General features: G+C 36.5%; 1 protein-coding gene across 1 annotated transcript; it reads left to right on the forward strand.

Annotated features, from left to right (window-relative positions):
• On the forward strand, positions 1-27791 carry TMEM47 (transmembrane protein 47). The gene is made up of 3 exons (XM_039846412.1): positions 1-494; positions 15711-15851; positions 24446-27791. The coding sequence occupies exons 1-3, from the start codon at positions 269-271 to the stop codon at positions 24622-24624; spliced, it is 546 nt and encodes a 181-aa protein (XP_039702346.1). The 5' UTR covers positions 1-268; the 3' UTR covers positions 24625-27791.

Genomic DNA, 27791 nt, shown 5'->3' on the forward strand with positions numbered 1-27791 from the left:
GAGCGGGCGCGGGCAGAGCGCGGCGCGGGACCGGTGGCGAAGGTCCGTGGCGGGATCGGCGTCGCTGCAGCTGCAGACGACCCCCGCCCCGGTCGGCCGTCCCTGCAGACCCACCTTCGCCGCGGCCGGAGGCGCGGAGCCCGGAGGGAGCGAGTCCACGCGCGCGGCGACGCGGCTCTTTCCCTCCTAGAGAGGTCGAGCTCACGGCTCTCCGGACCCGCCTGGCGTCCTCACCTCCGGCTGGCCGGCCGGCTGCGGCGCCCGGGGCATGGCTTCGGCGGGCAGCGGCATGGAGGAGGTGCGCGTGTCGGTGCTGACCCCGCTGAAGCTAGTGGGGCTGGTGTGCATCTTCCTGGCGCTGTGTCTGGACCTGGGAGCTGTGCTGAGCCCGGCCTGGGTCACGGCCGACCACCAGTACTACCTGTCCCTGTGGGAGTCCTGCCGGAAACCCGCCAGCTTGGATATCTGGCACTGCGAGTCCACGCTCAGCAGCGGTGAGTGCCCGGCGCACTGCGACCGCCGCCTCCCGCCCCGAACTGCCCTGCGCCCCACTGCCAGGACCTCCTCCGCCTCTCTCCTCACCTTGTGTGTCCCCTACCCTTGTCCGCCCCGTCCTGGCCCTTCGCGGACCCTCGGGCTCCAGCCGCCTCCCTGATGTCCACCCCTTTCCTCTCCCCAGTCCTGGTTGCCAAACCCAAGGCTCTGTCCCGCTCCCTCTCCCTCCTCCTGTGGCCATTCCTGGGGCTCTGGAGTAACACGTATGCTATTTGGGGTGACTTATCATTTAAGGCGAGAACTCTGTGGCCTTGTTAAAAATGCAGCGCCTTCCGCACCCCCGTTAAAAGAGCAAAAACGCCCCAACTCCACCGGGATGCTCTGTGTTCTCCCGGTCTTCCGGGCTCTCTCCCTCCTCTCTCAGGAGGCATCTGCCTGAGTTTACGTCTTAGTGCCCACGTCCCTGCGTCTTCTACTCCACTTTATCTGGGTTTTCCCCAGTGCGTTTCGGTCTGGACTTTATTTCCTTACACTTCCGAGGGATATGGAGAGTTGGGAGAGGGACAGTCTTAATTTCCATTCCTTTTTTGGTGACACCGTCGTTGGTTGTGAGTTGCTCTTCTCTCCAAGTACCTCCTCTCTTGTCCAAACCTTTCTTTCTCTTCGTGAACTACTCACAGAAGCCTGGAACTTCATAGTTTATTTAGCCAGCACTGGAAGCTGCAAATGGATGGGATGGAGGGTGGAGAAGAAGGTAGTCACTGGGGCTACCAGCCTCAGGGGGCCTTTACTCTCTACTCGACCCCCAGTTGCCTTCCCCTGTGCCCCAGTTACTCCCTTAGCAGAATTCTGCCAACTTCCGATTTCTTGCTGCAAACCCTTTTCCTTGCTAATCTTGATTCTTCAGCTGCTGGTGTATCAGTGCAGAGAAAGGGGAATAAAAAGAGAGGACCTGCCCATGATTTTACACACTTACACACACGCACTCCCGAGAAACTCATTAAATTCCTTCGTGACAGTTTCATGTCTTCCCTGGGACTATTTATAAAGCTCTACTGGAAACGTTTCAAGTTCCATGAAAGTTGAAATAGCACGAAATCTCCAAGAATCTGATTGACTTTTGTCTTTGGTTTCTTGTTATAAGAGAGATTAGTTCACTTGGTTAAGTCTCTGCCATAAATTTGATTTTCTGTTGACAAAAGGCTTTTTCTTTGATATTTCTTCAAAATTCCCATTGAAGGTTTTCGGCTTTGTTGCTTAATTCACTGTGGAGGGGACTGGTTGGCAGCAGGAGGTCAACATTTAGGTCTTTTAATTCTTTCAGGGTTGGTTGTTTACAACTCAAGATAAAATAAATCGGTAAAATGCCTTTCTTCAGTAACCAAGGGATCCAAATAAACTTTGGAGAAAATATCTTTTCTTCCCCCTCTCCAATAGAAATGGAAATTTATGTAGGAATGCCAGCTTCAGAGTGTCTCCTAAGCAACGTGAATCTTTTGCCCCTTTCTGTCTCCTGAAATAATAGCCCCCTGATTGCATAAAGACTTTTCAGCTAGGTTAAAGAAACCAGCTTCAACTCCTATTTTCTTTTCAGGCCCTGATCCTTTTCTCTTGGCCAGGAATGTGGGGCATGGGGAGAAGCCAGTTCGTGTTTTTGAGCGGTATGCAGTGCCTGCTAATCTTTCCTTAATTGCCTCCATACCCATTTATCTCGGCGTTTTTTTCCCTCTCTAGGCTAGAAAATAGGGAGACAGGAGCTTAATGCAAATGTAGTGATAATAGGACTGGGCAAGGTAAAAATCAGAGCCTGGTACAGTTTCTGATGTTTTCCCCTAAATCCGTTATTCTGCCCTCTTGCTGAAACTCATACCCCAGCATTTACTCCTCTTTGGATTCCTGAAACTCAGCTTTAGTTTATTTTGCTTCAAAACTAGTTTTCATCCTAGAAAAAGTATACTTCATAAGCAAATGGGGGTGGGGTAAAGAGTAGAGGTGGTTGGTTTGAGGCTATCTGGAACAAGTTCTTGGCTTTCTTTATGTAGTAGCAGTTCATTTTTTTCTTCCCCAAGGTGGTGGTGGGAGAAGGAAACAAGATATGAGAAATTGCTCTAGCTCCCCACTTTACAAAATCGGCATTCTTCCAGTGTTCCATGGACTTGAAGCTTCTATCCACCAGTGTTTTGAAATGAAGAGGGAGACTTGAATTGAAACGAGCAGTGCTTTCCTTGCCTGTTCCAAAGGGCCAGCAGCTCTTCTCAGTCTGTTTGCTGTGTGGAGTAGCAGAAAGCAGGGAGGGAAATGTCTTCTCTGAAGATTTTAAGAGATCCACTTCATTGTCTCTCGAAATGAATTACCTCGGGAGTAACCAGCAAGGACAGTTTTACAGAAGGCCCTTCACCAGGATCATCAGGGCTTAATTAAAAACCTTTGTCTTAATTAGAATTAAAACTGCCTGTGAAGAGGCCAGCTTGTATTTACGGAAGGGAAATTTCAGGAATGTTTTTACTGAGGACAGTATGTCCTACTTAGGCCCAGTTCCTACAGAAACTTTCCCCTAGGCCATTATTTTAAAGCTGCATTTTAATTTTGGTACCAAATATGCGTCGTTTGCTGCTTTTATAACCTGCTTTATAGTTTTAAGCCAAAGCAGAACCATGTCTTTTGTGTCCTAGTGTGTTGAAGGTTGCGTCAGCACTTCTAGTCGGAACCAGTAATCCTGGTGTCAGTCAGTGTAATGTTTTTCTCCAGTGTCCCAATTTAATGTAAGGGGAACAGTCCAGGCATTTATCTTAAGCTTTAAGTTTTCCAAAAAGACAAATGAGAAAATGGCTAATTGACTCTCATTTGTGATGAAAACAAACAAAAATAATAGAGTATGCTTGTTAAGAAGTTTAGAATCAGTAGTAATCACATGGCTGCTGGCCATAGAATTTCTAAGGATGGGTTTCCCCATTACTAATTTTCGCTTTTAATAAATCCTTTCTACTGCATGTTTAATCTTATTTTTTAAAAAAAATAATAGTAATGTTTTAGACTTTTGCTTAGTCACATTTAGTTGTGATAACTTTTTTAAAATATAGTTGTTAGGGTTTCACAGCCATAACACTTACGAGAGAATCCTTTGTGCAAATAGGATTACTCAAGCGTATACAGAGTGCTACCACCCTGCACTTGACATCAAATATGCAATATAACCTCTAGGGAGATTGTATCTTTCTTCTTTAAGATTTATAAATATGTAGGTTTTTCATATAAAGCAGATTGATATTTTGATGTCTGTGTGATTTATTGACTAAGCAAAAAACAAGGACATGCAGATGGCCAAATGAACACATTTTACTGAGAGTAATTTGGAGATATAACAAGTGTATTTATCCATCTTTCTGTCCACAAAATACTTGATCAAATAGTGCCTTTTTCAGGGAATATTGTTAACATCATTCATGCACTGTCCTAAAAATAGCTGCGTTTGTAACATGAGTCACTGGCAGTTTTGAAATGGCAGTGCACACCACTGTATGCTAATAACAGGTGAATATTATTATTTTCAGTTGACAAGAAGTTCTTTTAAGAGCGCTTACATGTAGCTCACTTTTTTAAATGGTAGTATAAAAATCCACTCTAAAGGGCATTATAGGAAAACCTGTCTTAGTTGGTAGTTTATCTAAACCGAACTGCCTAAATACCTGCAAATCTTAGAAAACCTGAGATACAATGATTCTGAATTCAGACGTGTATCATCTGTGCTTATTTTAAAGCCATACCTTATTTGGGAAACAGAATTTCACTGGGAAACCTCACGATGAGATTTACTCCAGGGATGGTTCAGCTTGCTGCTTGAAATGAGTTGATATTGATGCATGTTTACAAATAGCTCTGCAAGCCTGGAGGTCACACCTCATCTGGAGTTATACCCTCATCTGGCTTCCTGAAAAAGAACAGAAGTAGAACAAATGCTGTTTTACTTAACCTACACAGTTTAGATGGGTGGGAAATGATACAAAGAGTAGCACTTAGCACCAAAACTTTCTCAAGTAATAGTAAACCAGAGGAAGCCAAGTATAACTTATTTCAAGATCTTCATGATGATTTTCTTTTTTAACATCTACTAAGATTTTCAAGCTCCCCAGATCGACTTTTATAAAGGACATTTTAATTTGTGGGCAGATATAATTCCTCTTCGGCTCACATTTATAGAATGATTGTAACCTCCAGGGAGCCATTTAGATCAATCTTCGTCAGCTAAGGGAGTTGACGGGTGTGTGAGAAGCCTGGCCTTTCATAAAACATTTCAAAACAAACAAAAACATATCTTAAACAATAGATTTGGCCTGCTGTCAAGAGTACATTTTGGGAATTTCTTTACCGTTTAATAGTGAGACCATAGATAAACCCAGTGCTACTAGATGTATTCATGAAAAAGATTATAGCTGCTTCAAAATAAGTCCGTAGAATACCTTATCTGAATACTGCACTGAACTTCTATATGAACTATGCTAAATTATAACATAGTCCTGTAGCAGGGCAGGGTAGGGGTTTGGAGAATACATGAAGCTTTGGACTCAAACTGCCCTGAGCTTGGCCATTTACCAATCTTGTGACCTTGTACAACTTTATGTCTACAGATGGTTTGTTATGAAGATTAAATACATGAAAGTACCTGCTCATTAGGGTTGTGTTTCTTATTGTGTATTCAGAAAAACTCAAAGTGATTTTTTTTTCAATAATCGAGGACTTTTCCCCCCTTAAGTGGTAAACTTTCATTGCACTGAACAATGAAGTGCATTGTTAGTTTCAAATTGGAATTTTGATAGGTATTACCTAGTATTTAGTAATGCTCTTGGTTTGGCCATGATCACAAAACCGTTATCTAATAGCTACCTTTTATTCAGTACTGTTACAGGCCAGACATCTCAATTATTCCCCGTGTCACAATAAACTTTCAATGTAGCAGATGTTATCCCTATATATTTTTGAAGAGATTAGAGATTTTTCTAAGTTGTACCAAGTTCTTAGTCAGTGGTAGAGATGGGTTTTATCCAAGACTGTTCCAGTTGCTGGGAAACAAACCACCCCAAAAGTTAGTGGTGTAAAATAACAATCATTTTATTTATTGTACTCATGACTTCTGTGGGTCAGGAATTTAGAAAGGGCATAATGAGGATGGCTTGTTTCTGCTCCAGGATGTCTGGGGCCATAGCCAAGGGTGACTTTGACTGGCTGGGGACTGGAACATATGAAACTACAGGATCCTCTTCCAAATGATTTCACTGGGTTTGACACCTTGGTGGGAATGGCTAGGAGGCTGGATTCAGCTAGGACTGGCCTTTCTAGCATGGTGGTCTCGAGATAGTTGGACTTCTTACAGGATGAGTGGTTTTCTCCAGAGGTCCTAAGAGAATCAGGCTCTGTCTGAACTAGCCTGGGAAGTCTCAGAGGAGCCATATGGGCAACCCAGATTCCAGGGGAGGAAAATCTTGATGGATCAGCGGCAAGGTCACATTGTAGAAGAGCATGTAAGATAGGAGATGCTATTGGGCCACATTTACAGCATATAGTTTGACACTGAAGTCTGGCTGCAAATCTGCATTCTTTATTGCCTCCAAAAACCAAGAACTGCATAGCTTCTTAGGAATTTTGAATCAATTATATAAATAATGTTTGGATAGGTCAAAATCTTCCCTCAACCAAACACATGGCTTTAATGATTGGTCGCTTGTAAGCGGTTACTTTGGATTTGGCATCAAACGAACTCAAGAACCTAACCTATCCGCAAATGGAGAACTTTTTCCTCTCTATAACGTTAGGTCATCTTCGATTTATAGTCTCAAATGACCACGGCTCAAACTGATTATGATTCTGAACTGTTAATCTGCTACTTCATGTTGCATGACACAGTTTTAGTCTTTTTTTGAAAAAGTTTTGTGAGTCTGATGAGATGCTTTGTACATGAATACTAAAACATTAAAATTCCAGACAGGAGCCAAGTTTTGTAGTGATAGAAAGGTATTTGAGTTAGAGTTGCTTTGTGTGTGCTTTTTAAAAATATAATTGATAACTGCCCATATATTGAATGGTAAAATTATAGCACATTTGGAATAGAAAAGATTTTTTAAATAATCCTGCCAAATCGCATTTTCTGCATGGATTAAGAAAAACGAGGCAAGGCATGATGTTAAAGACTAAATAAAGAGATTGTATTTAGCTGTCGTCTTTTTGTAGGGTGAGTTTTCAAAATTTCCTATGATGTCGCAGATCACTGTCTGTTGACGTTTGAAGGATTGTTGAATACTATATGGAATTTTGGATGAAGAGGTTAAGGATTACATGTGAAATAATAGATGTCCACTTTTTATAAGATTATCATCCGAGATTTGATTTCACATAGAATTTAAAGAATCTTCAAACAGACTCATGTTGATAAGTTAGTTAAGTTTTAGATGTTTATTATCAAATTTACATTGTTACCATGGCTAGTCCTTAAGAATCAACAGAGGCTTTTTAAAGTTTCGCCGTGGTAGGGTACTTTAAAACAACTGCTTAATTTTAAGTTGAAAAACAATTCCAGAAGTATGTGGAAGCCAGTCATGTAAGTTTCTTAAACAGATTAAATGAATATAAATTTCCCTAGATCAACTTATTACTGCGTTCTGGCTTTATTTTTTTATTTTTTTAAGATACATTTATTTATTATAAGAGACTGATGTTTCCTTAAGCAAAATTTCGTCCTCACATGCCAAAGGCACTGACAAATCTTAACAGTTTTTTCAAAGTGTTGGATCATCTCCCTTGAAAATTAGACAAGGACACCTTTCCTTACCCTTTTTTGCTCTTATATTTATGTAGGATTTTGAAACACTAGAAGATCATCAATTTTCTATTGTAGTCTTGCTTTTGGCACCAAAGGCTTACATTAAAACGCAAAACAAACATCCTACAAAAATGAGGCAAAGAACCAGGAAGAAATATCTAGGAGGTCATTTTAGTCTCTACCAGTTTATTATAAGATTTAAAATGATAGTTTAATGAGCCATACCTCAGGATAGTGTCACATTGATTCTATCTTTTTTTTTTGATTCTATCTTTTCAAAATATATGTTTATTAGGCAAAAAGATGTTAAAAAATAGAAGCTGGGACCCCTGAATCACATATTCTCTATGCATTAAAAGGCACATCCACAGAAGAACTCAAATTTCCATCACAGAGAGTTTTATTGCTGTTGTGCTTTAAGATCCCTAAACCAAATGTTCATCAAAATGCTGCCATAGTGGTTTGTGAATGCAACCTGGAATCTATTTCTAGCTCCACTAGGTGACTTAAAGACAGATAAAAATGGCCTCTCCCCTCTTTCCTACCTTCTCACATGTACCCAAGAAGCTAACTTCATTGAAACATACTCATTGATTTCCTAGCAGAGAGTAGGCATTATCCTGGTACAAAGTCAGCCAGTCAGTGAGCCAGGCACTGTGCTGATAGATGATGAATGACACAGTTTATTTTAAACAAATTAATGAAATAATATAAATGTACGAAGTGCTGTAAAAGAGGAAAAATAAGTTTGATTTCTGCAGGGGGATAGAAGAAGGGATCTCATCTAAAGAGCCTTGCGAACAGGGAACTGGTGGGGCACTAGCTTGCCAATTTCATCCCCTCCATATTTACTAAGGGGGTGTCTTAATACTGATGGTGGGTGACTGGTTGTCTTCTGTCTTCTCTTTGATTATTATTAGCTACCATAAACCTATCACAAAAGCTTTTTATTTGCTTAGAGGAAGGTCACCCACTCCTAGTCCTGGTGTGGGTTTTCTTCTTCTTGCTTTTCCAAATAGCCAAGTTTTCCAAATTATAGCCTTCTTAGGTTTCCCACCCCCCCACCAAAGAGTGGAGAAGAAAGTGTTCCATATAACTCATCAGAATGTTATAGAAATACTATGATTAAAAATCACTATTGAGAAATACCAGTACCCATTAGATAATATTAGTTACTATCAAATACTAATGAAAGCTTTCTAATATAGTACATGGTAAGAAACAGCAATTGTTAGCAGTGATGGTGTCTTTCTTTTTGTCTAAATACTGAAACATGCTTTAATAGTAAGCTTCTTTGCTAAGCACTGTATACAGTGGTTTTATTTGGGGGAGAAACACCATTTATTATGGTGTTTAGATGATAAATTGCATTTCCACCAAATTTTCTAAGATAGAATTCTGTGAAGCAACTAAAATGCCCCCTTTATTTGTTAAAGAAAAAAAGGATGCATATCCTTCTAACAACACCAAACAACTCAAAAGGCTTAAACAGAATTTTCGTGGACTGAAAAGTAGTAACCTGTCTGGCACTTTTAGACACCTAGAATTTTTAGAAATTTTGGCAAAATTGAACTGCCTTGTGGTCATTAAAGTTGTGGCTCGGCATTTCTCTGATGTTCCACTTCACTTTGTGCAGCACAGTACACATAGCATTTAATATTGTTTATCATTTTATAAAAGACATGGCTGTTTAACTTAAATATTTGTTTGCTCATGAAGAATGTTAGTTTTGATATTAGTTGGAGAAAAAAAGATGGTTATTTTAATTATTGATATTAGAATCAGAATTCTTTCATTGCCTTTGTTTGTGTCTATATTTCATGGAATAGTGGAAAATTAATGCAACACTGATGAATTTCAGTCAGAATGCAACTCAGCCAAAAAAAAAAAAAAAAGTTTAAACTCCATCAGTAATGGTTTCGGTTTCCCACTTCATTTGCCACATGCAGACTAACTTTGAAAAGTTAAGTATATCTTTTGATACCTCTGGAAATATTTCAGCTGTTAAGTCTATAGTTACCTTCCTGTTACACAAAATAACAGCACTGTTTTGGTTCGTTCTTCATATACGAAGATACAGCCTTACTCTCCAAACTCAGAAGTATTTAGCATTAATCTCAAATTCTTAAATTATGTTTGATCAAAATAATTAAATGCCATAATTCTGACAACATGAGCTAGTCAGGAAAAAGACATGGTCTTCAGTGAAGAGATGGATATCTTGCACAATGTGGATTTGAAATGTAATTCTGTAACTGAGCTTTTTTTTCCCTTAAACAAATATAAACCATCCCAATGTTTATGATTCCTGATGGTAAAATGAAATTAGCAATAATACTGAGTTCACTTTGAGTTCTCGCCAATATAACATAAATTTAAATGTTTAACTAAAAATATGTCCAAGTGAATAAAGGTATTTAGAAGAACTAAATGTTAGTAAGGGTGAGTGAAATAATCAAGTTCATGTGGGTGAATTAAGAAGATGTTGTGGATGACTTGTGGGATGATGTCAAGATGATGGGTTGAATAGTGAATGATTTTGATAGCAGTCATGGATATCATTTTGGTTCATATAATTTTCTTTTGGAGAATTCAGAAGTGAAAATATAAATGCCTGTCTGGCAAATTTAAATGTGATTAAAAGAGTTATTAAAAATCAATATTTTAATTTGTGATGAGAATTATAGAAAAGTGAGAATCATTCATTAAAACATTGAATACATTTAGGGAAATACTACCCCACCCAAACTCTGGGAGTTTAATTTGTAAGATTAAAAATATTTCATCATTGCATTTTAATTATATCTGATTTCCTAGAAGTGACAATTGTGTACTTAGGGATTTACATACACTAGAACTAATCTCAATATATAAACAATACTCAATATATAAATAATACCTACAGAGATAAATAAATTAGCCAACCTTTGACAAGTTAAAGGTTTTGAAATGAGATGGTTGGAGGAAAGCTTGTGGTACATTAACCTTGGCTCAAAAGTGTGGAAAATGTACCGTTATTAAGATTTTGCCTTTCATGAAAATCAGAAATCAATTTTGACCGTGAACTCCCTAAGGGAATGTGAATTCCCCAATTTGACAGTTATAATGTGGCTCATAGAATTTCCATAATGTAGTGGCAATTTCAGAACAGTCTCATGTTATACTGTAAGGTAAGTCAGCACAATTCTGTAGAATACTAAAGCATTTATAGACGTTGGAAATTCTGGTGCCCCCTAATAAAAATACCTTGAAAAGAAGACTTGAATTTAGTTCCTGAGTTGCATATTAATGGTGGACTTTATATTATTGTGGGGCGAGGGGTGTGTGCTAATCTAAAGTTCTTCTTTTTCCCCCTTTTAGTTCTTCTGGTTGGCCTAAGATTTAAATTGACATGAGACAGATTAACAGGAGAAAGTAACCAGTTTTATTACATATGTATATACAAGAGTTCCATAAGAATAGGGCTAGAGGACAAATTGGGCAATTGAGGCTTATATGCCATCTTGAGCTAAGGAGAAGGGGGGTGAGTAGTGGTTGGACTTCAGTGGGGAGAAGGCAATTCACATGGAGATGGAAAAGCAAATGTTTGATAAACAAGTGTTTGCTGGACCATCTTAACAATGAGACACAGAGAGGACTTTGATCAAAGGGGCCTTGCTAGGTTCCTCCCTATCTACCACACCTAGTTCATATTAAAATATAGTTATCTGTGATGGTAACTCTCTTCCTGGAGCAAGTCCTCTCTAAACTATTTTAGGCAGTTAGGGAGAAGGTCATAGTTTCCCAAGTCTTTTCTTAAAAATAACCAGCTTAAAATAATGTCCCCAAAAAGTCATATTCTGGAGTGGCAAATGCTACGCTCCCTCATTATGACATAAGGACTGCCCAATTTTTGTTCTGTAACTACAAGGGAAGTATAACATTATATATATATATATATACACACACACACACACACACACACACACACACACACACACACATACACACACACACACATATATATATATATATATTCCTATTATCTTTTCCTTTTTTTTCTGTTAGAGCAAGCACTGGTGGAGAAATACACACTTACCTTGAACCTTGGTTTCCTCAGGGTATAGGTCCCAATAGCTCCAGTGCGGCACTGTGTCAACTTTGCCAAAACACTCTTAAGTGGAACCTGATATATACCCTGCCTCATTTCCGGTTTGTTTTCCAGATCTAAAACATTCCTCCCAGCCCATTTGAGCCCTCACTGGTTTATGTACCAAAGATGTACATTATTTCCTCAAAATAGATTATCACTTATTTTCTCAGGTCTTAGAAACCAAACTAACATTTTAAATCAGCTGGCCTGACATTGAACAATGACCAGCTTTAATTGTGCAGAGCAATGCAATTTATAAAACAGCACCATGGCCACTGATGTTCTGCAGAGCTGGTTTCTGTTCACTGCTCCACTACAGTATCAGTATATCATTTATAGAAATGTGTAAAACTAATGCAGAGTAATAAATCTCTAAGGACTTTTAACACTTCATCTGACTAAATACTGTGAGGGCTATGAAATTAGGGAACTAAGATTGATACAGAAATTAACCAATTAGGAGAACTTAGATGATTTTTTTTTTGAAGAAATGGGGCTGAAAATTGAGGATTTTATGACATTTTAATTTCTTTTGCAAACACCGAATATGGGATAGTAAGTATTTGTGGCATGCAAACCTTCTAATGGAAAAACCATTAGTGTAGAGACACGTTTTCTGGTCATTTATTATCATATTACTGTAAAATTGCCTAAGTCCTATAATACACAACAATATATTTTATATGTATTCTTATTAAGTTTATACTTGATAAATAATTATCTCTGTGTAAACATGAAGCCAAACTTATTTTAATGGCCATTAGTAGGTATCTGGAGAAGTATTTTTCATTGCTTTTAAATTCTCCATATTCTAGTCTTGTTCTGTATGAAAGAGAGAAATGGTATCAGGCCGATGTACATAGTGCTTGAATTTAGCTCACCTGTAAGGCAGGCCCTAATATTTGGGCAATGGATTCTAGCTCTCTACTGAAAGACATGACATCATAAGCATTTCTCAGCTCCATAATGCTTAGTGCTGAACCTCTAAAAGTGCCCTGGGCTCCCTTTACAATGGTAGCCATATTGAACCATTTTTTCAGCTTCCTGATTGATGTTCAACTGGTCAGCAAGTTAAAACTTTGGTCCTGGGCAGCCTGCCCAAGTGAATCATTCCAAATGGATATAATGACAACAATCTCCAAACTTGGCACCATCTGCCAGAGATAAAGCCTCAATACTTCACTTTGAGTCCCAGCCTCTGGCCAGTGGCAGACATGGCCCAATTCTAGTCCGTCTTGGAAAATAAAATGGCTTTTCTGTTTGAGCAGTCATATCTATGGTTACAGACCAAAGGGAAAGGTAGCAATAACACAAAAGTGGTGATGCTGGTGACATGCCTTTTTTGACTTTATGTCTAGAGTGACTTTTCTCATTAGCCACAACCCTCAGTAAAAATAAAAAAAAAATAAAAAAAAAAAAAATAGGACATTTAGAAGAAAATCAGAACTGGTTGTATTCAATTACTTTTTACAACTATTTCCTGTGCTGTTAAGAGGTTCTCTTCCTAATTAGGTTCTCATCCCTTTTAATAACTTATTCACCTGGTGGCTTCTGTTGTATTTTATTCATTTTCCATATGAAATAAAGTATTACTGTTTTAAAGAAGTTCAACATTATGGGAGATTAGGATTTTTTTGCAGTTTTCTATTGCTAAAATGGATAAACATCACTTTGTATTCCTGTATCACTCATTTATCAAATTGACTTCATTATGATTTATTATTGTCTGAGAGGCCTTTACCTACAAAAAAAGTTCAACATTTAAAATGGTACATAAAGTCTAGACCAGGAGTCAGCTAACAACACCTAGAGGGTCAAATCCAGCTCACTACCTGTTTTTGTAGATAAAGTTTTATTGGGACATATCCATGCATTTTCATTTACATATTGTCTATGGCCGTTTTCACACTACATGGCAGAGCTGAGTAGTTGCAGCAGAGACCATGACCCACATAACCTTTATAGGGAACGTTTGCCAGCATTTTTCCTATCTTAGGCTATCTTTACACAATGCAAATAAATATATGCATTTTAGCTAGGATGTTTAAAGTAGAGAAAGTGATCAAATTAATTCCCAGTTTATTTTAGGTCAGAAATAGAAATACTCAGATGTATGGCATTTTATGCGTATTGGGCTATGTGAAAGCTCATCAGGAAAAGGCAATCTGTTGTACCTTTAAGATATTTTTAAATGAATAAATATTAAGTTATGTCTTAAAATACTTTAAAAATTCTCATTTATTTAAAATAATTTATAGGAAGTTGCTAAAAGTAATAATCATTTTATAAAAATGATAGTACAGCTAGAAAGTATTCAACATAAGCTGTCTTAAAGTCTCTAGGAACTGGATGGATGGATGAATGGACGGATGTATTTTATTATTTTCTTTGTACCCCAAATACTTTAATATAATGAAAATTTGATTTCTTATTCAGAAATTTCAACTTAAACTTTTCAGGATTTCTATTATGTTAACGTGCAATATAATTGCGTCATGTCTAAACTTTTTCAAAGAAATTTAGAGACTTCCAAATGTAAGGATTTTTTTTTTTTTGGTTTTTTTAACTCAAAGCTGCATGCTGTTATGGAGTAAAAAGCCATAGTATGGCTGTCCTTTTAAACTCTAGTTGAAAGCCAGATATACTTTTGCTTGAAGTGATATGGCTTTGTTACAAATAGATAACATAAAAAAATACTCTCCACTTTCTTGTGATTCCTCTTTATATTTTAAGAAATGCGGATTTGTTCTGTTTTCCACCCTTTGTTTGTTTGTTTCCTGAATGCAGTGAGAGTTCATATTCAGTGTCATATATCCAGAATAGGAGGAGAGGATGTGGAAGAGCACCCTTGAGGCAGGGATATACAAGTATAAATAAAAGAGGAAAATATAGGGTATTGTAGCTCCCTCCACTCATCCCTTATCCTACAGCGGCAAAGAGTGCACTTTGAAAGGTTTCTGGAGAGATAATTTCAACGTGCAGAATCAAAATATCACGAGCTCTTGACTTTGGATAGACTATGTTGCAATTTAACCATGGAGTAAAGTCTCTTTTCATTTCCTGCACATACATTAAAGTGAGGGCCAGAAGAGGCATCCTGGGACTTGTAAACAACCTCTACTGAAGAATATTTTCACCAGTATCATTTTCTGTGATGCTTCCTGAGCAAGATAGTGCATTCATATATTCACTTTGCTTCTTCTTAGAGAACATTCTACTCTTCTTATGGAATGGAAAAGGAGCCAGTTTTCTGTCATACTGTTTCTACATCTTTGTAAGAAATGACAAACGCATTTCAATGAGGTTTATGTTTCACTCAGGGCATGTACAGAGGCCTACACATAGTAAGTGGTCAATGTATGCTTACTGTTTCCGTGAATGAAGAAACGAGCTGAGCAGCCAGTTATAGTCCATTCTGGGTCCCTGGGAATATTTCATTTTAGAAACCATCCCTGTGGTAGTAAATACAACAGTAGTAGTAAGATTAGAATGAAATGAGAGGGAAAAAACAGTAACAATCCTTCTGATGTTAATTTGCTGGGGATATTGTTTTAGTGGGAGGCGAGAAAGGCAAAAACTAGTTTTGTTTTTTGTGCAGAGAAGGAAGGCTTTCCAAGAAAGGACAGCAGTTGAGAAAAAAAAAAAAAAAAAGAATATACTATTGCCATACACAACATGAATGAATATCTGAGACATAAAAGCCAGATACAAAAGACTTTATTCCATTTATATACAGTTTAAGAACAGGAAAATAATCCATGATGATATATGTCCATCAGTAGCCTGGGTGGGAGGGTGACTATTGACTGGGGAGAGCAACGAGGGAATCTTCTGGGTGATGGAGATGTTCTATATCTCAATCAGGATTATAGTTACCTGAGTGTATATATATTAAAAGTCAATCAAGTTCTCTACTTTCTGTACTTAAGGTTTGTGAACTTTGTAGCTCAATAGAAAATCTAATAATAATAATATGAAAATAAGTCGTGGAGGGGGCACCAAATTTAGTATGAATGCTTATAATAGAGTCCTTGGAAGAAAAGCATGGAAAACCCCTGGTCTAAAAACTCTGCCAAGTTTAATTTAGGAAACTTTTCTGAATAAGGACATTTATAGTAATTTTTTTTGCAAAACACTTCAAATCCCAGGATGGTTAGCATGCAGTAAATTCACATCTATTTAGTTTCAGCAAGGTGAAGGCTGCTGAGCATAGTTTTGTTGATTCCTTGAGGACTTATGCTTAAAAGCAATGTCTTTCTTTTTTCTTTCCAGATTGGCAGATTGCTACTTTGGCGTTACTCTTGGGCGGTGCTGCCATCATTCTCATTGCATTCCTGGTAGGTTTGATTTCTATCTGCGTGGGATCCAGAAGACGCTTCTACAGACCTGTTGCTGTCATGCTTTTTGCAGCGGGTAAATATATTCATTACTTTCAAATTGGTATTAAAGTTGCATGAACCTTTCTACCATCCTCCCTTTCTCATGCAGAAGCAGTATGTGGTTGTTGCATTATGTACAAGTTGAGAGGCATTCGTTGTTTTTTAAGGTAAACTGGCTAAAAGTTTATCATGTTATCAGTTTTTAGTGTGTTAAGTGTTTCACAGAGCACAGTGGCAATTTCTAAAGTTTTAAAACATGAATAAATAATAGTTCTTGACAGGGCTGTTGCTTTAGGGATTACAGCAGATGTATTTACCAGCAGTCTTTCTTCAAATCCAGTTTTTTTCCCCTTTCTTTTACTGCCCCCTTGGTAGTCTTAAAGCATCATTATTTTTTCTGATGTGAAACTGGAAAAAAAAACCATCCAACATATGTACCCTTAAAGGTATAAGTCTGGACATAAACATAGTTATACTGAAAAATTATAATGTATAACTTGAAACATTAGACAGTTGAATTGAGGTCAATTGCATACTAATTAATTTAACAACCATTATTCTGTGGAGCACAGCTCGGCTTAAAATATCAACTAATGTATAATGGAGATTTTACTAAAAGTCAGGAAGCTATTAAGAAAAGGAGTTTATAAGACTAAAAGCCTTGTACATTATTTTGTGTGTTTAAATTTTCATTTAGAATAGCCTTAAATATATTGTTCTTTTTGACTCAAACTGAAATATTCTTGTGGTACTTTCAGTTTACCCTGTCAATCATATCTGATTTGAAGACTGCAAAATAAGCCCTTGTGACTGTCAGTAATGAAGACACTAACAGAACCATCTAGGCTGTTAAATGGATTTTTTAAAGCTGTTTAAATATGGGACTAGATGAAATTTCTTAGGATTTGAAGGGTAGTTTGAGCTAAAAATGTAAAATCAGAAGTATTCTGCTGCCCCCTGCTGTTTGTGTTCATCTTCTTATACTGATGAAGACTGGTCAGAATGGAGGTGTCATAAAAATGAAGATCCAAAGCGCTGAAGAAAGCTAGAAATACGTCTAATTCAAATCTCTTAAGTGACTTGCTCAATATCGCATAGTGGCAGATCTAGTGGTTCATTCATTACTCCCTCACTCATTTATTCAACTCTATTGAGTGCCTATTACTGACTTCTGATAGAGTGGAAAACATTACAAAAATATTTTGAAGTCTCAGGCAGTGACCATTGATCTCATGTGTAATAAAAGGTCTCTATTGTGAATCATATAGTACAACATGAAGATTCTCCTAAGGAATCCAACACTATTCTCTGGTTTATTTCTTAGTTCATAGATTTACCATGGCTCTATTTCTATTTTTAAAATGAAATAACTTAGATATTTTAGCTGTAGTATGTTTGCCTTTGTAGCTAGGATTTATTAACATAGTGATTAGGTAATCAATTATAGAATTTCTTGATAGATTGTTCTGACATGACATACCATTCTTTAAAACTGGAATTATGTTTTGAATAATTTTTAGAATACTCAGATATTTCTGATTTTAGGATGATAATAGAGGTATTCTAGACATTCTCTTATAAATATCCAATATTATTATGCTACCTAGTTACTATCCCATTTAGCCTTTAACTTACCATATAATGGCATGTGCAGCATCTGTAAAGTGGTGTTTAGAGAACCCATGATAAAACTTGCTTAGAAAAATAACTAGAAGTTTCCAATTTTTTTTTTCTAAAAAAAGTTCTATATGTTTTTCCAAGTATGAAAATATGAAAATAAGTTCTGGTTGTAACAGAAAACATTATAAATGAACATAAGTTAAAGGTAATGGATTTGGTCAAAATGAAGATTTTGATTAAGCTCTCACTGCCACAAATATTAGTAAATAATAAGATAATGAAAGGAATCCCTACAGCAATAGTAATGTAGTGTTATTCTAATGTAGTGAGACCTAAAATGAGCATTATACTGCTACATTTTTAAAATGTGCATGTGCTGAGATTTAATTTGACTCATTCTTTTTTGACACTGTGCTTATGGAAACTTTTTGAAATGACCTTTAGTTTACTGTTCACTTTGCATATAAGCAGGGTAAAACTTGCTGGTTATTTGAATCATGTCATGAAAAGGTTTCTCTCCCACCTGCAAAAGCCATTAAGGAGTAGCCTGTAGCTGATTTCTAGAAAAGATATTCATTACACATAATAATCTATTATTGATTTAGGCCTAAGATTAACGAAGTTGGAAAGTCTGCATACTTAAAACAATGCTAGCTAAAATAATGGTGGTTTATTTTGCTTGCTTCTTAGTGAACAAACTTATACTAGTGATTGGCTTGTCTCATTTGTAATTCAGTTTAGTGATTCTTTGGAATGTGTATTTGGAGACATTGCCCCTTTTTATTCATCTTGGTGTACTTGAAAATGGTCTGCATTTCTCCTCTTTTCTCAAAATGTTTTCTTCTCCAAATAATATCAAGCCTTATCTTGGTGTTTACACATAAAGAGAATGATATCTATCTCAACAAAGAAGTATTCTCTCTTTTCTTCGGCTGAGACATGTAGCACGTAAAATAAAAACAAACATAGCGCTACCACATAGAAACATCTGGCACAGGACTACATATTTACTTAATTCAGTACCATGTGCTGTGCCAAGTACTCTCAGGCACTCAATAAATAGTTGAATGACTGATGGAAAGAAGACTAAGGTATGTGGGTTGTAATGTAGTAGGGGAAAATAAGCATGTAAACAACTAGCTAACTGTAATTGAGTTTTTCTTGAACCTTTTCTCTCTTTGCAATTTATGAAGCAGTAAGTTTCTTCATGTAACCACAAAGCTAAGACCAAAGCAGTTCAAGAAAAGTAATAGTTATAAAATGATTTTTTTGATTTATTCACGTTTTCATTCATTTAACAAATATATGTTGGCCATCTATAGTGTGTAACTATACTTGGTGTTAGATAGTATGTTCTAAGGGTTTTTACTAAAAGCTGATGATTCTCATAAAGAAAGATAGCCAAAGAGATTTTAAAGATTTGTTTTCTTTGTTTTTTTTATCTTTTCTCTGAGGTCCTTAATTTAGGGTGGGCTTGTTACCTGCTTGAGTACTTGTTAGAAGAGCTAAGAGCTAGCCATCACTGCAGCCCATCTAAAATGTTGTCCCATGTTCCACAACTCTCTTACTTACTGGTCATAGAAGTCTAGATTTCAAAATTAAGATGTTATCCATAATAATAATAATAATAATAATTAATAATAATAATAATAATTAAGCACCTACCATATGTCATACTACTAGACCTTAAAATTAGGTATTTCTTTTTCTCATTTTTATCAGTGAAGAAATAGGTTCAGAAAGGTTAAATAATTCCCCAAGGTTATCCAACTAGTAAGATGCAGAGCCAGAGTTTCTAATCAGGGCATCTATCTGACTTGAAAACCCAAGCGAGGATTCACGAGTCACCTTTACTTGGGTATATGTAACATGCAGAAAAACAAGAGCAGAAGCAGCCTTGAATTGTGAGTTCACCTGCCAGCTGTGTGCCGCAGTCGAAGCCCATCCTGTAACTACAGTTACTCCACCTCTTGGGAGCAACACCTGAAGGTAGACATGAGATGTCATAAAGATCACAAACTGATCAGGGCAGTATGACTGAACCATAGCACATCATGAAAGCTGTGCATGTTTCCAGTGGAATTGACTAGAGCATATTTCTTATTGTGTGACTGACAATGATAGATAATACATGATGAAATTCTGATAACTGACATCTAGTTCTCACTTAAGACTTAGTGAAATTAGAGCAGTGTACTTGAAACAATGCTAGCTAAAACAATGCCTCTTTCTGGGTCCTCTTCTTTTGTTGTCTGGCTTTACAGATCTTTTTAAGTCCCACTGGGACTTAGGATGATTGCTTGCTTTTATTCCAAGGCCTTTACAATTCGTAGAAAATTCCCAGTCTTTTATAATTCGTATTTTAAATAACAGAATCCCCACTAATTGTTTTATTAACGATGTTTGCTTTTTGTTATTTCTGCAAAAAGCCTCCTGTAAATGAATGTTTATGCAGAATGATTTTTTTTTCAGATTCCTACAACTGCTTTCCATCTCTGAGCTATCTCTGATTAGAGGCTTGTGTTTTGTAGCCCTCCTCACCATCCCATAACCCAGTGAGATGGCTGGAGGTATTGTGAGTCTAGATTTTGACAGGAAAATCAGAATCCAGCTTAAATTAAAACTAAAAAAAGAGTTCTATTCACAGATCTTTGTTAACATCAAACTATCTTTTGGCTAGAACAATTTACAGTATCATTGCCAATAATTTCTTATGCACTACTACTTTTAGTAGTTATAGATTATATTTTAAAAAGAAAAGAAATTGATAACTTCATATTAATTAGCCCTTAATGTGCAAATGTTTTTATTCTCCAAATAATCATTTCCTTTATGTACATGCTATATTTAGGGACTCATCTGCTAATTCCTATCAATGCTCTCTTTAAATTATCTTCTAAGTCTGTAGCTTCTTTTCATATACCACCATTACTGCCTTAGTTGAGGACATAACTCTTCATTAAGTAGATCATCTCAGTCCTCCAATGTGAACTTCCCCTACTTTGTTTTATTTTTCTGTGATAACATCTGACTTAAAATGACTATGTGACTCCTTCCTTTTCCTTTTCTTAGAATTCAGTTATTCAGTTTTTCTTTTGTAGTCATTTTTTTACATTCTCTGATCTTTCTTTCTCTCTGATGTCACCTTAGTCAATACAGCAGACAGGTATCCATGCATGGCCTGTCTTTCTCCATTCACCTCCCCATTCAATCTGTCTTGCACATAAACACATGAAATGTAGTTCTGAAATACAGATCTGTTCTTGTCACTTGCCCCCATTGATTTCCCTAGAGGCAGATCCCGAGACAAGGAATCAAGTGCAAGTACTTCATCTGGGAGGTAAAAGAAGTGATAGAGAAAGTGAGTCAGGCAGCCAATAAAGAGTACGTTATCAAACCAGTTGTTAACTGTAAGCAGCTGGAGCTTAATCCTCCTGGAAAATCCAGACACCAGGTAGAACACACACCTCAGAGTTATCTCACTGGAAGGAATAGGGAATGGAGTATTTATGAACAAAATTCTGAGAATCATTGGTAAGGGCTGTTGGTGATGATGGGAGATAGAAGTGTTAATTTCCCAGAATGCTGGGCCTGCCCTACGGTCCGACTAGAAAGCTTGAGTGACCAGAGGAAAAGTCAGGCAAAGAAGTATACGTGCTGACAATTATTAAGTCAGGCTGACATACTGGAGTGATGAGGATGAGATGTATGTGAATAGAGCACCAACAGCATGTACAATTAAACTAACCTCTGAGATATCTCCTGTAGAAACCAGTCTATTATTTTTTTATGACACACTAAGCCTTTTATAGTCTGAACCAAACATCTCCATCTGAATGTACTCTTCATTCCACCCATGCGAATTTTATTTTCTATAGGCACACCTTCTTATACCTCTTAGCTGCAGACAAACTGCTTCTTACCACAGGTCTTTTCATTTTTCTCTTCTGACCAAGTCCTGTCTGCCCTTCAAGAACCAATTCAAATGATGCTTCCTCTTTGAAACCCTCCCTTTCTCCGGACAGAAGTAGTGCTTGAAATATTGTTAGAGCTCAGTAAACATGTGATGAATGGATTATAAGTGAACATACCTCTACTACTACTATTGGACACATTCATTTGCAATTATCTGTGTGTGTGTGTCTCCACCTTAGAATATGAAATATCAAAGGGCAAGAGCCAGGTCTTGTCTCATCTGCTTCCCCCAAAACACAGTGGGCATCCAATAAATGTTTGTTGAATTATTCAAATATTTCCTTAGAAGAAAATGTTGAATATTTCAATATCGAACATTATGAGTATTTCAGTATTGAAAACATTGAAAAATATCCCCTCTAAGAAAACTATCAGTAACAAGAATTAGTACCTGCAAGTTCTTCTCATGCTTCTATCCACACAATTTCATGGTCAGTAGTCTTGTTGTTGCCTCTTTTTAAAAAAGTGGGGAGGAGGATTAAAATGAAATTCAAATACCCTTCAAATTCTGAAATGCTACCTAACTTTACCTTTGTTGTTTCTGAGGTAGAGCATAGTGATTACCACAGCCAGTGCCTATTATGTATCATTGGTTGGTGGTAAACTAGAATAAAGTATGGTGGTATTTTCTTGAGTTCTGAACTCATTAGGTTTGTTTGTTTCCTTTGCAGCATCTACAAAAGGCAGGAAGGCATTTTTACTTGCATCTATGGATTTTATTAAATGGAGTTATATTTGTTTTCTCAATTTTGCTATTACATGCATGTTTTCTCAGTGATACCAAAGAGTAAAGTAACTCAGAGGCATAAAGCATTTTAGGGTAATTTCCATTTGGCTACACCACTATAAAGTTTTATCTCTAAGAAAACTGCTCTGGAGAGTATGCCAGTGGAGCCTCATAAAGTTGTATTTCCACTTTTCCTCTAGAGAGAAATTAAGTCATTATATATTATACCATGAAGGCCAAATAGTTGCTAAATAAAACACTTTGAAATGAAAATTAAAAGCAATCTAGCTAAGCACGTCACTCCAGGGACTGGCTGATTCACAAAAGAAGCAGTATAGTCTTTTAGAATGTAATGCACATCAGTTATTACTTCTGCTCAAACTCCTTTAGCAGCTGCCCATCACACACTTAGAATAAAATCCAGGCCCCTAGCCATAGTTCACACGATCATCCCTGAATTGGCCCCTGCCTATCTTTTCCCTCTCATCTCATGCTACTCCCCTGTTGTTCTCTGTACCACAATCACAGCATCCTTACTGATACTCCACTGCACTCAGTGTGTTCCTGCGTCAGTTTTGCACTTTCTGTGCCCTCCACCCAGGTTGCTCACTCCCTCCACTGTATTGACCTGCACCCCTCACTTCATTCAGGTCTATGCTCTAATGACTCCTCCCCAGAGAGTCCTTCAGCTCTCTATCTGAAGAGCATCCTGCATCTCTCTGCCTCTTATTTTCTTGCTTTCTTATATTTTCATTGTCTCTTAGCAATACTTGCTATATTCTATATTTATTTACAATGGACTGCCTACCCATGAGGGTAGTAACTTTTGTTACCAATGCCTTAAACAGTATCACTTTAGAAACATTCAGATATTTATTGAATGAATGAATTTATTGAATGAGTTCAGTCCTATCTTACCAGGATCAGTCATCATTTGACTAGTGACCAGAGTATAGAAACCTTAAGGAGAAATGCATTTATTTTTTTCACTTACTTAGTAACTTTGGATGTTTTCTTCTGTAGCTCATGGTTGATAGTAATTGATTTCTTATTAGTTTTCAGACATTTAAAACATGAAAGCACTCTTTCACAAAGGCATAAAGCCAGCTGAATTTTTTTTTTAAATTAATATACATTTAGCATTTGCCAATTGGAAATAGATGAAGTGTGAGTTATGTAATTTGCTGTCAGTTGTCCTAACAATGACTTAAACTTTTTCTGAGTTTTTTAAACTATAAACGAGGTGTGTTTTCAATTTTTAATGGAAGACATCATCTCTTGTGTAATCCAGTGTCTTCCATATAAAAATAACAGAATAAATACCACTTTATTTAGATATTTTTAAAAACCTCTCTCCTGATTAATTGGCTTATTTTATTTAATTATGTATGACTCATCACGTTTCCCCATTAGCCCTGACCAAGAACTAAGATTTAACTAAGAACTAAAAGCTAAATTTTGTGCTCTATTGTAGTAGCCTTATTAGCCTAGTTTTTGTAGTACCATTATCTCCCCTGCCTTCATTGACTTAATTCTTTTTTGAAGGTAAGTGAGGAATAAATATCTAAATGTCATCTGTTACATCTAATAGAAAGAGTATAATTCGGTGTGGCTTCTTGACAAAGATGACTTTCGAGCCTCTTTTTTAAAGATGGAGAGGTATAGACTAGATGGGAGGAAAAGAATGAAAATAGTTTTTGAACGGAATAATATGAGCAAAGACATTAAAGTAGGACTTGCTAGAATATTGAGCTGAGTTAGATGATCTTGAGAGGCAACAACAACAAAAGCATGTCTTGAGTCACAGTTGACCAGTTTCATCAGCGCAAATGAATTCGAATTCTTCGAGAGCATAAATAAATATAATAAGGGTTTTAGCTTATATTCGGGGTCACTATTCTTGGGGAGCTTTTTCATAGGTGTTGTATAGTGGAACAGTTTAGCTTAACCTAGTACTTTTTGCCATAATAGTGGTAATTATATATGTGTGTGTAGAATGAAAATTACTACTTTGTATGTTTATATAAATTACTATAATGCACTAATTATTATCACACTATTATAGTGATTTACTAATTATTAATAGTGTAATTCTTACTATATTATGAAATAGTGTTAAAGAAAATTTGTTAATATTTTAAAGTATTTACCATCTAGAATTTTTCTAGATGGTAAAATAAGCAATACTTCAAGTGTTTTTTTTTTGTTTGTTTGTTTAAAAAGTAATTCTCATACGCAAGTGTATTTATATGTTATTTTATTTCCTGTAAATGCATTTTTCTAATTTTCCTTTGCTTTTCTCTCAGTTGTTTTACAGGTTTGCAGCCTGGTCCTTTACCCAATCAAGTTCATTGAAACTGTGAGCTTGAAAATTTACCATGAGTTCAACTGGGGTTACGGCCTGGCATGGGGTGCAACTATATTCTCGTTTGGGGGTGCCATCCTTTATTGCCTGAACCCTAAGAACTACGAAGACTACTATTAGAACCAATAGTCTCAAATTGGAAAAAAAAGATCCAACAAGGATTATGTCTGCATCTTTTTTAACTCACTATTTTCTAAAACACTTGTGGAGCATCAAGCAGTTTGCTCAGTTGATTTAATATCTTTTGCCTTTTGGCTGTCAACATCATAACCAGCTTTTACATCCATTTTAGGGACCTGCACAAATTAAGAGAGCTGATTAGACATAGGCAAATGCTGCAAACTTCCAATATGTTCATGTCATTTTTCTTGACAAGTGAAGGGTTTGTATGAGAGCAATCATTGTGAAAAACTAGTTGGAATGAGAAATGCCTGAATCTCCTATTGCCTGCAGGGGAGCAGCTGGCATAAGCCACATTTAGAAGTTCCTCTGCGCTGACAAGGATTTCACTGTTAGAGTCCTTATCACCTGCTTTTCCCACCCAGTAACTTACATTGACCATTGATTATTTGCTTGAGTGAGCTCTTGAAAAGTGAACAGCTCATCAGTATCTAATGAGAGTTATGAATGTAACTGGTTAATGGTACATATTCCACCTTCAAGAGTACTCTTTTTAATGGGAGATTATGCTTTGGCAATCAACATTTCCCTGGGAAGGGAGTCAAGACTTGGAGACATGTGCTTTTTATTATGTGGTCAGAAATGGTGCCTCAGCTATATTTAGAATGAGGAAAACTGGGAGTCTCTGCTTTCCCTGGGGCAGCTAGAGAGAAATATGCATGAGTTGCTTTTGTCCTAAGTACCCTTAAATCATTTACCAAACGTTATAGCAAATAATTGTGCATATATGACAAGCTTAAATATTTTTATAGAAGATGGACCATTAGTATAAATGGCAATAAGTTGTTCCCTAGCCCTACACTTGCATTTGCCTATTACACATTAATATTTGCTCTAGTGAAGTGATTTGAACACTAACTTGTACACATTGTTAAGAGGCTTAGATGGATATTCATTCACACTTATTTATCATACAAAAGCACATATACCGTAAGGCTTTTTGCTCTATGTTCTCTACTATTTCACTGGACAGTTTTAATAGAATTGTGTAAGAAGACAAATTGAAATGGTGTTATTCTGAAAATAATTTTCCTGTAAGCACTGTAGTTTAAAAGAGAGTAGCAATTAGGATGATCATTTTGTTTCAGGTTTATTAAAATAGAAGGCTGCCTTTTTTTCAAGTATTTTAAATGTCTTTATTAAAAAATAAAGGAATAGCGATAGATTTATATAAATGTCTAAATGTCTCAGTAGAGGAATAGAATTCATCGGTTATCACCTGGTCCTCTGAAGTTAAGGGACTGATTTGTGCATACAATTAGGATGGATTTATGTTAAGGGAATTATTCGTTGACTGTTCAAATGGAAGGAAATATCAATAATAGGGAATAAGTTTGCAACCGATCTCACTGCAAACTTGTTAACCCTGTTTAATATACAAATTTGGATAGTTTAATTATAAACATATTTTTATATCAAATATACAGCTCTAATATAAAAGTTATAAATAATTATTTTTGTTAACAAAGACACTAAAACAGTATGTCCTAGTTTTGGCCCTCTTGCAGAAAGAAGCATTGGAAAAATAATTTAAAACATACCTATGTTCTCTTGTGTTGCAAAATCTGTTAAGAGCAGGACCACATCAATAGTATTTAATAATTTGCTTTACCTCCCAAAGCAGAGTTGTGCTTTCAGCTTGTCTTAAGAACTGTTGCCAAAACAACAGGAAAAAAAAAGAACTATTTTATTATTCAGATGCTTAAAAAAAACTCTTATGACTTTTCTATAGAATCACAAATTATGGAGAACCAGGCTAATTATTTTAGCAATGACAGACAAAAATGACTAAATGCATCCTAGAGAAACCATTATAAAAGTATATGGTTCTATATAGAATCATAAACTGAGAGAAAATTTTCTAGGAAGATATTAGTATTATGGAATCTTTTGAAGCAGTTTCCTTAAGAAATACATAGTAAAATCTGGGCCAGACTGTCTTGCAGTTAATTACATGTTGTCAGAGCAGCATGAGAAATACGGCATTTGTTGGAAAGGGATTTCAGCTACTAAACACTCTCTATTGTGAGAGAATCTCTTTATTCCTAAATAATGGAAGAACAGTACTTGGATGCTGACATCAATGAGGCACTTTTCTTAATCCTACTGGAGGATGCAGTGTGCTGTGAGACAAATATCACATCTCGAGTCTTACCAAGTTTTCATTCTGTCAATATGACAAACTGGAATGTGACAGAATATGTTATTGGCTAAGGCACACATGTTTGCAGTTTGCTGAAAAGTAGATTTCTTATATAGCATTTTCCCCCTTCCCAGTGAAGAGCCCTGTGCTATATTTCTACCATCACTAATGTTTGAACGTGTTTCATTGCTAACCAGGTCAGTGTAACATGAGTTGTTGCTCATCTGAAATACTATTTTGTCTATCAGAATAAACACAAGTGAATTTTCCACTTACATTATGTCTTTGCATCTTTAGGTTTACGTGATGTTTTCTTATAAGCAAAACCGTTAACTGTAAACCCATCGTTTATCTTAGGGAGAGATACACATGCACACATATAGCAAAAAATAATCAGCAGGGCTAGTTATTTGGATTTCTTGCACAAAACTATTTAGCTTTTTGTAAGTTCAACATGTAAATTTTAAAGACAAATATAGAGAGTCATGTGTTTGAAATATAAATGATATATATGGATTAGCATGTACCTGTATATTATTAAACATGCAATGAACCGACTGGTAAGTGACGTCTAATTGTATGGCTAGCAATGTAATTTATTCAGACTGTATTTTTGTACAGAGCAGCGCACACTAACCTATGCCTCTGTGTCCTCTTTAATGCCTAAAACTGTGCCTAGAAATTTCATCTGTCTTAAAAAACGAAATATACTTCATGCTGTTTATGCTATTAGTTTACTGCTGTTCTATATTTATTATTTTTAAATATATGACATGTTTAATACTACTTAAATATGAATTCATGGTATTCTGGTCATTTTTTCTAACAATCCTCTGGGGGAAACCTGTTTATCACTCCAGTGGTTTTGAGTTTGCAGTTTCACGATCAGTTCTTTTCATGATTTTTGTAGCTGACATGAAGTTATCTATGTGGAAAAAAATAAAAATAAAAGTGATTTCACTGA

This window comes from Pteropus medius, unplaced genomic scaffold (assembly GCF_902729225.1).
Source record: "Pteropus medius unplaced genomic scaffold, Ma_sr-lr_union100, whole genome shotgun sequence".
NCBI lineage: Eukaryota > Metazoa > Chordata > Mammalia > Chiroptera > Pteropodidae > Pteropus > Pteropus medius.

Coding starts and splice junctions, on each gene's coding strand:
- TMEM47 (XM_039846412.1), top strand. CDS start 269: ATGGCTTCGGCGGGCAGCGGCATGGAGGAGGTGCGCGTGTCGGTGCTG. Junction 495..15,710: donor CGAGTCCACGCTCAGCAGCG/GTGAGTGCCCGG, acceptor TTTTCTTTCCAG/ATTGGCAGATTGCTACTTTG. Junction 15,852..24,445: donor TGTCATGCTTTTTGCAGCGG/GTAAATATATTC, acceptor CTTTTCTCTCAG/TTGTTTTACAGGTTTGCAGC.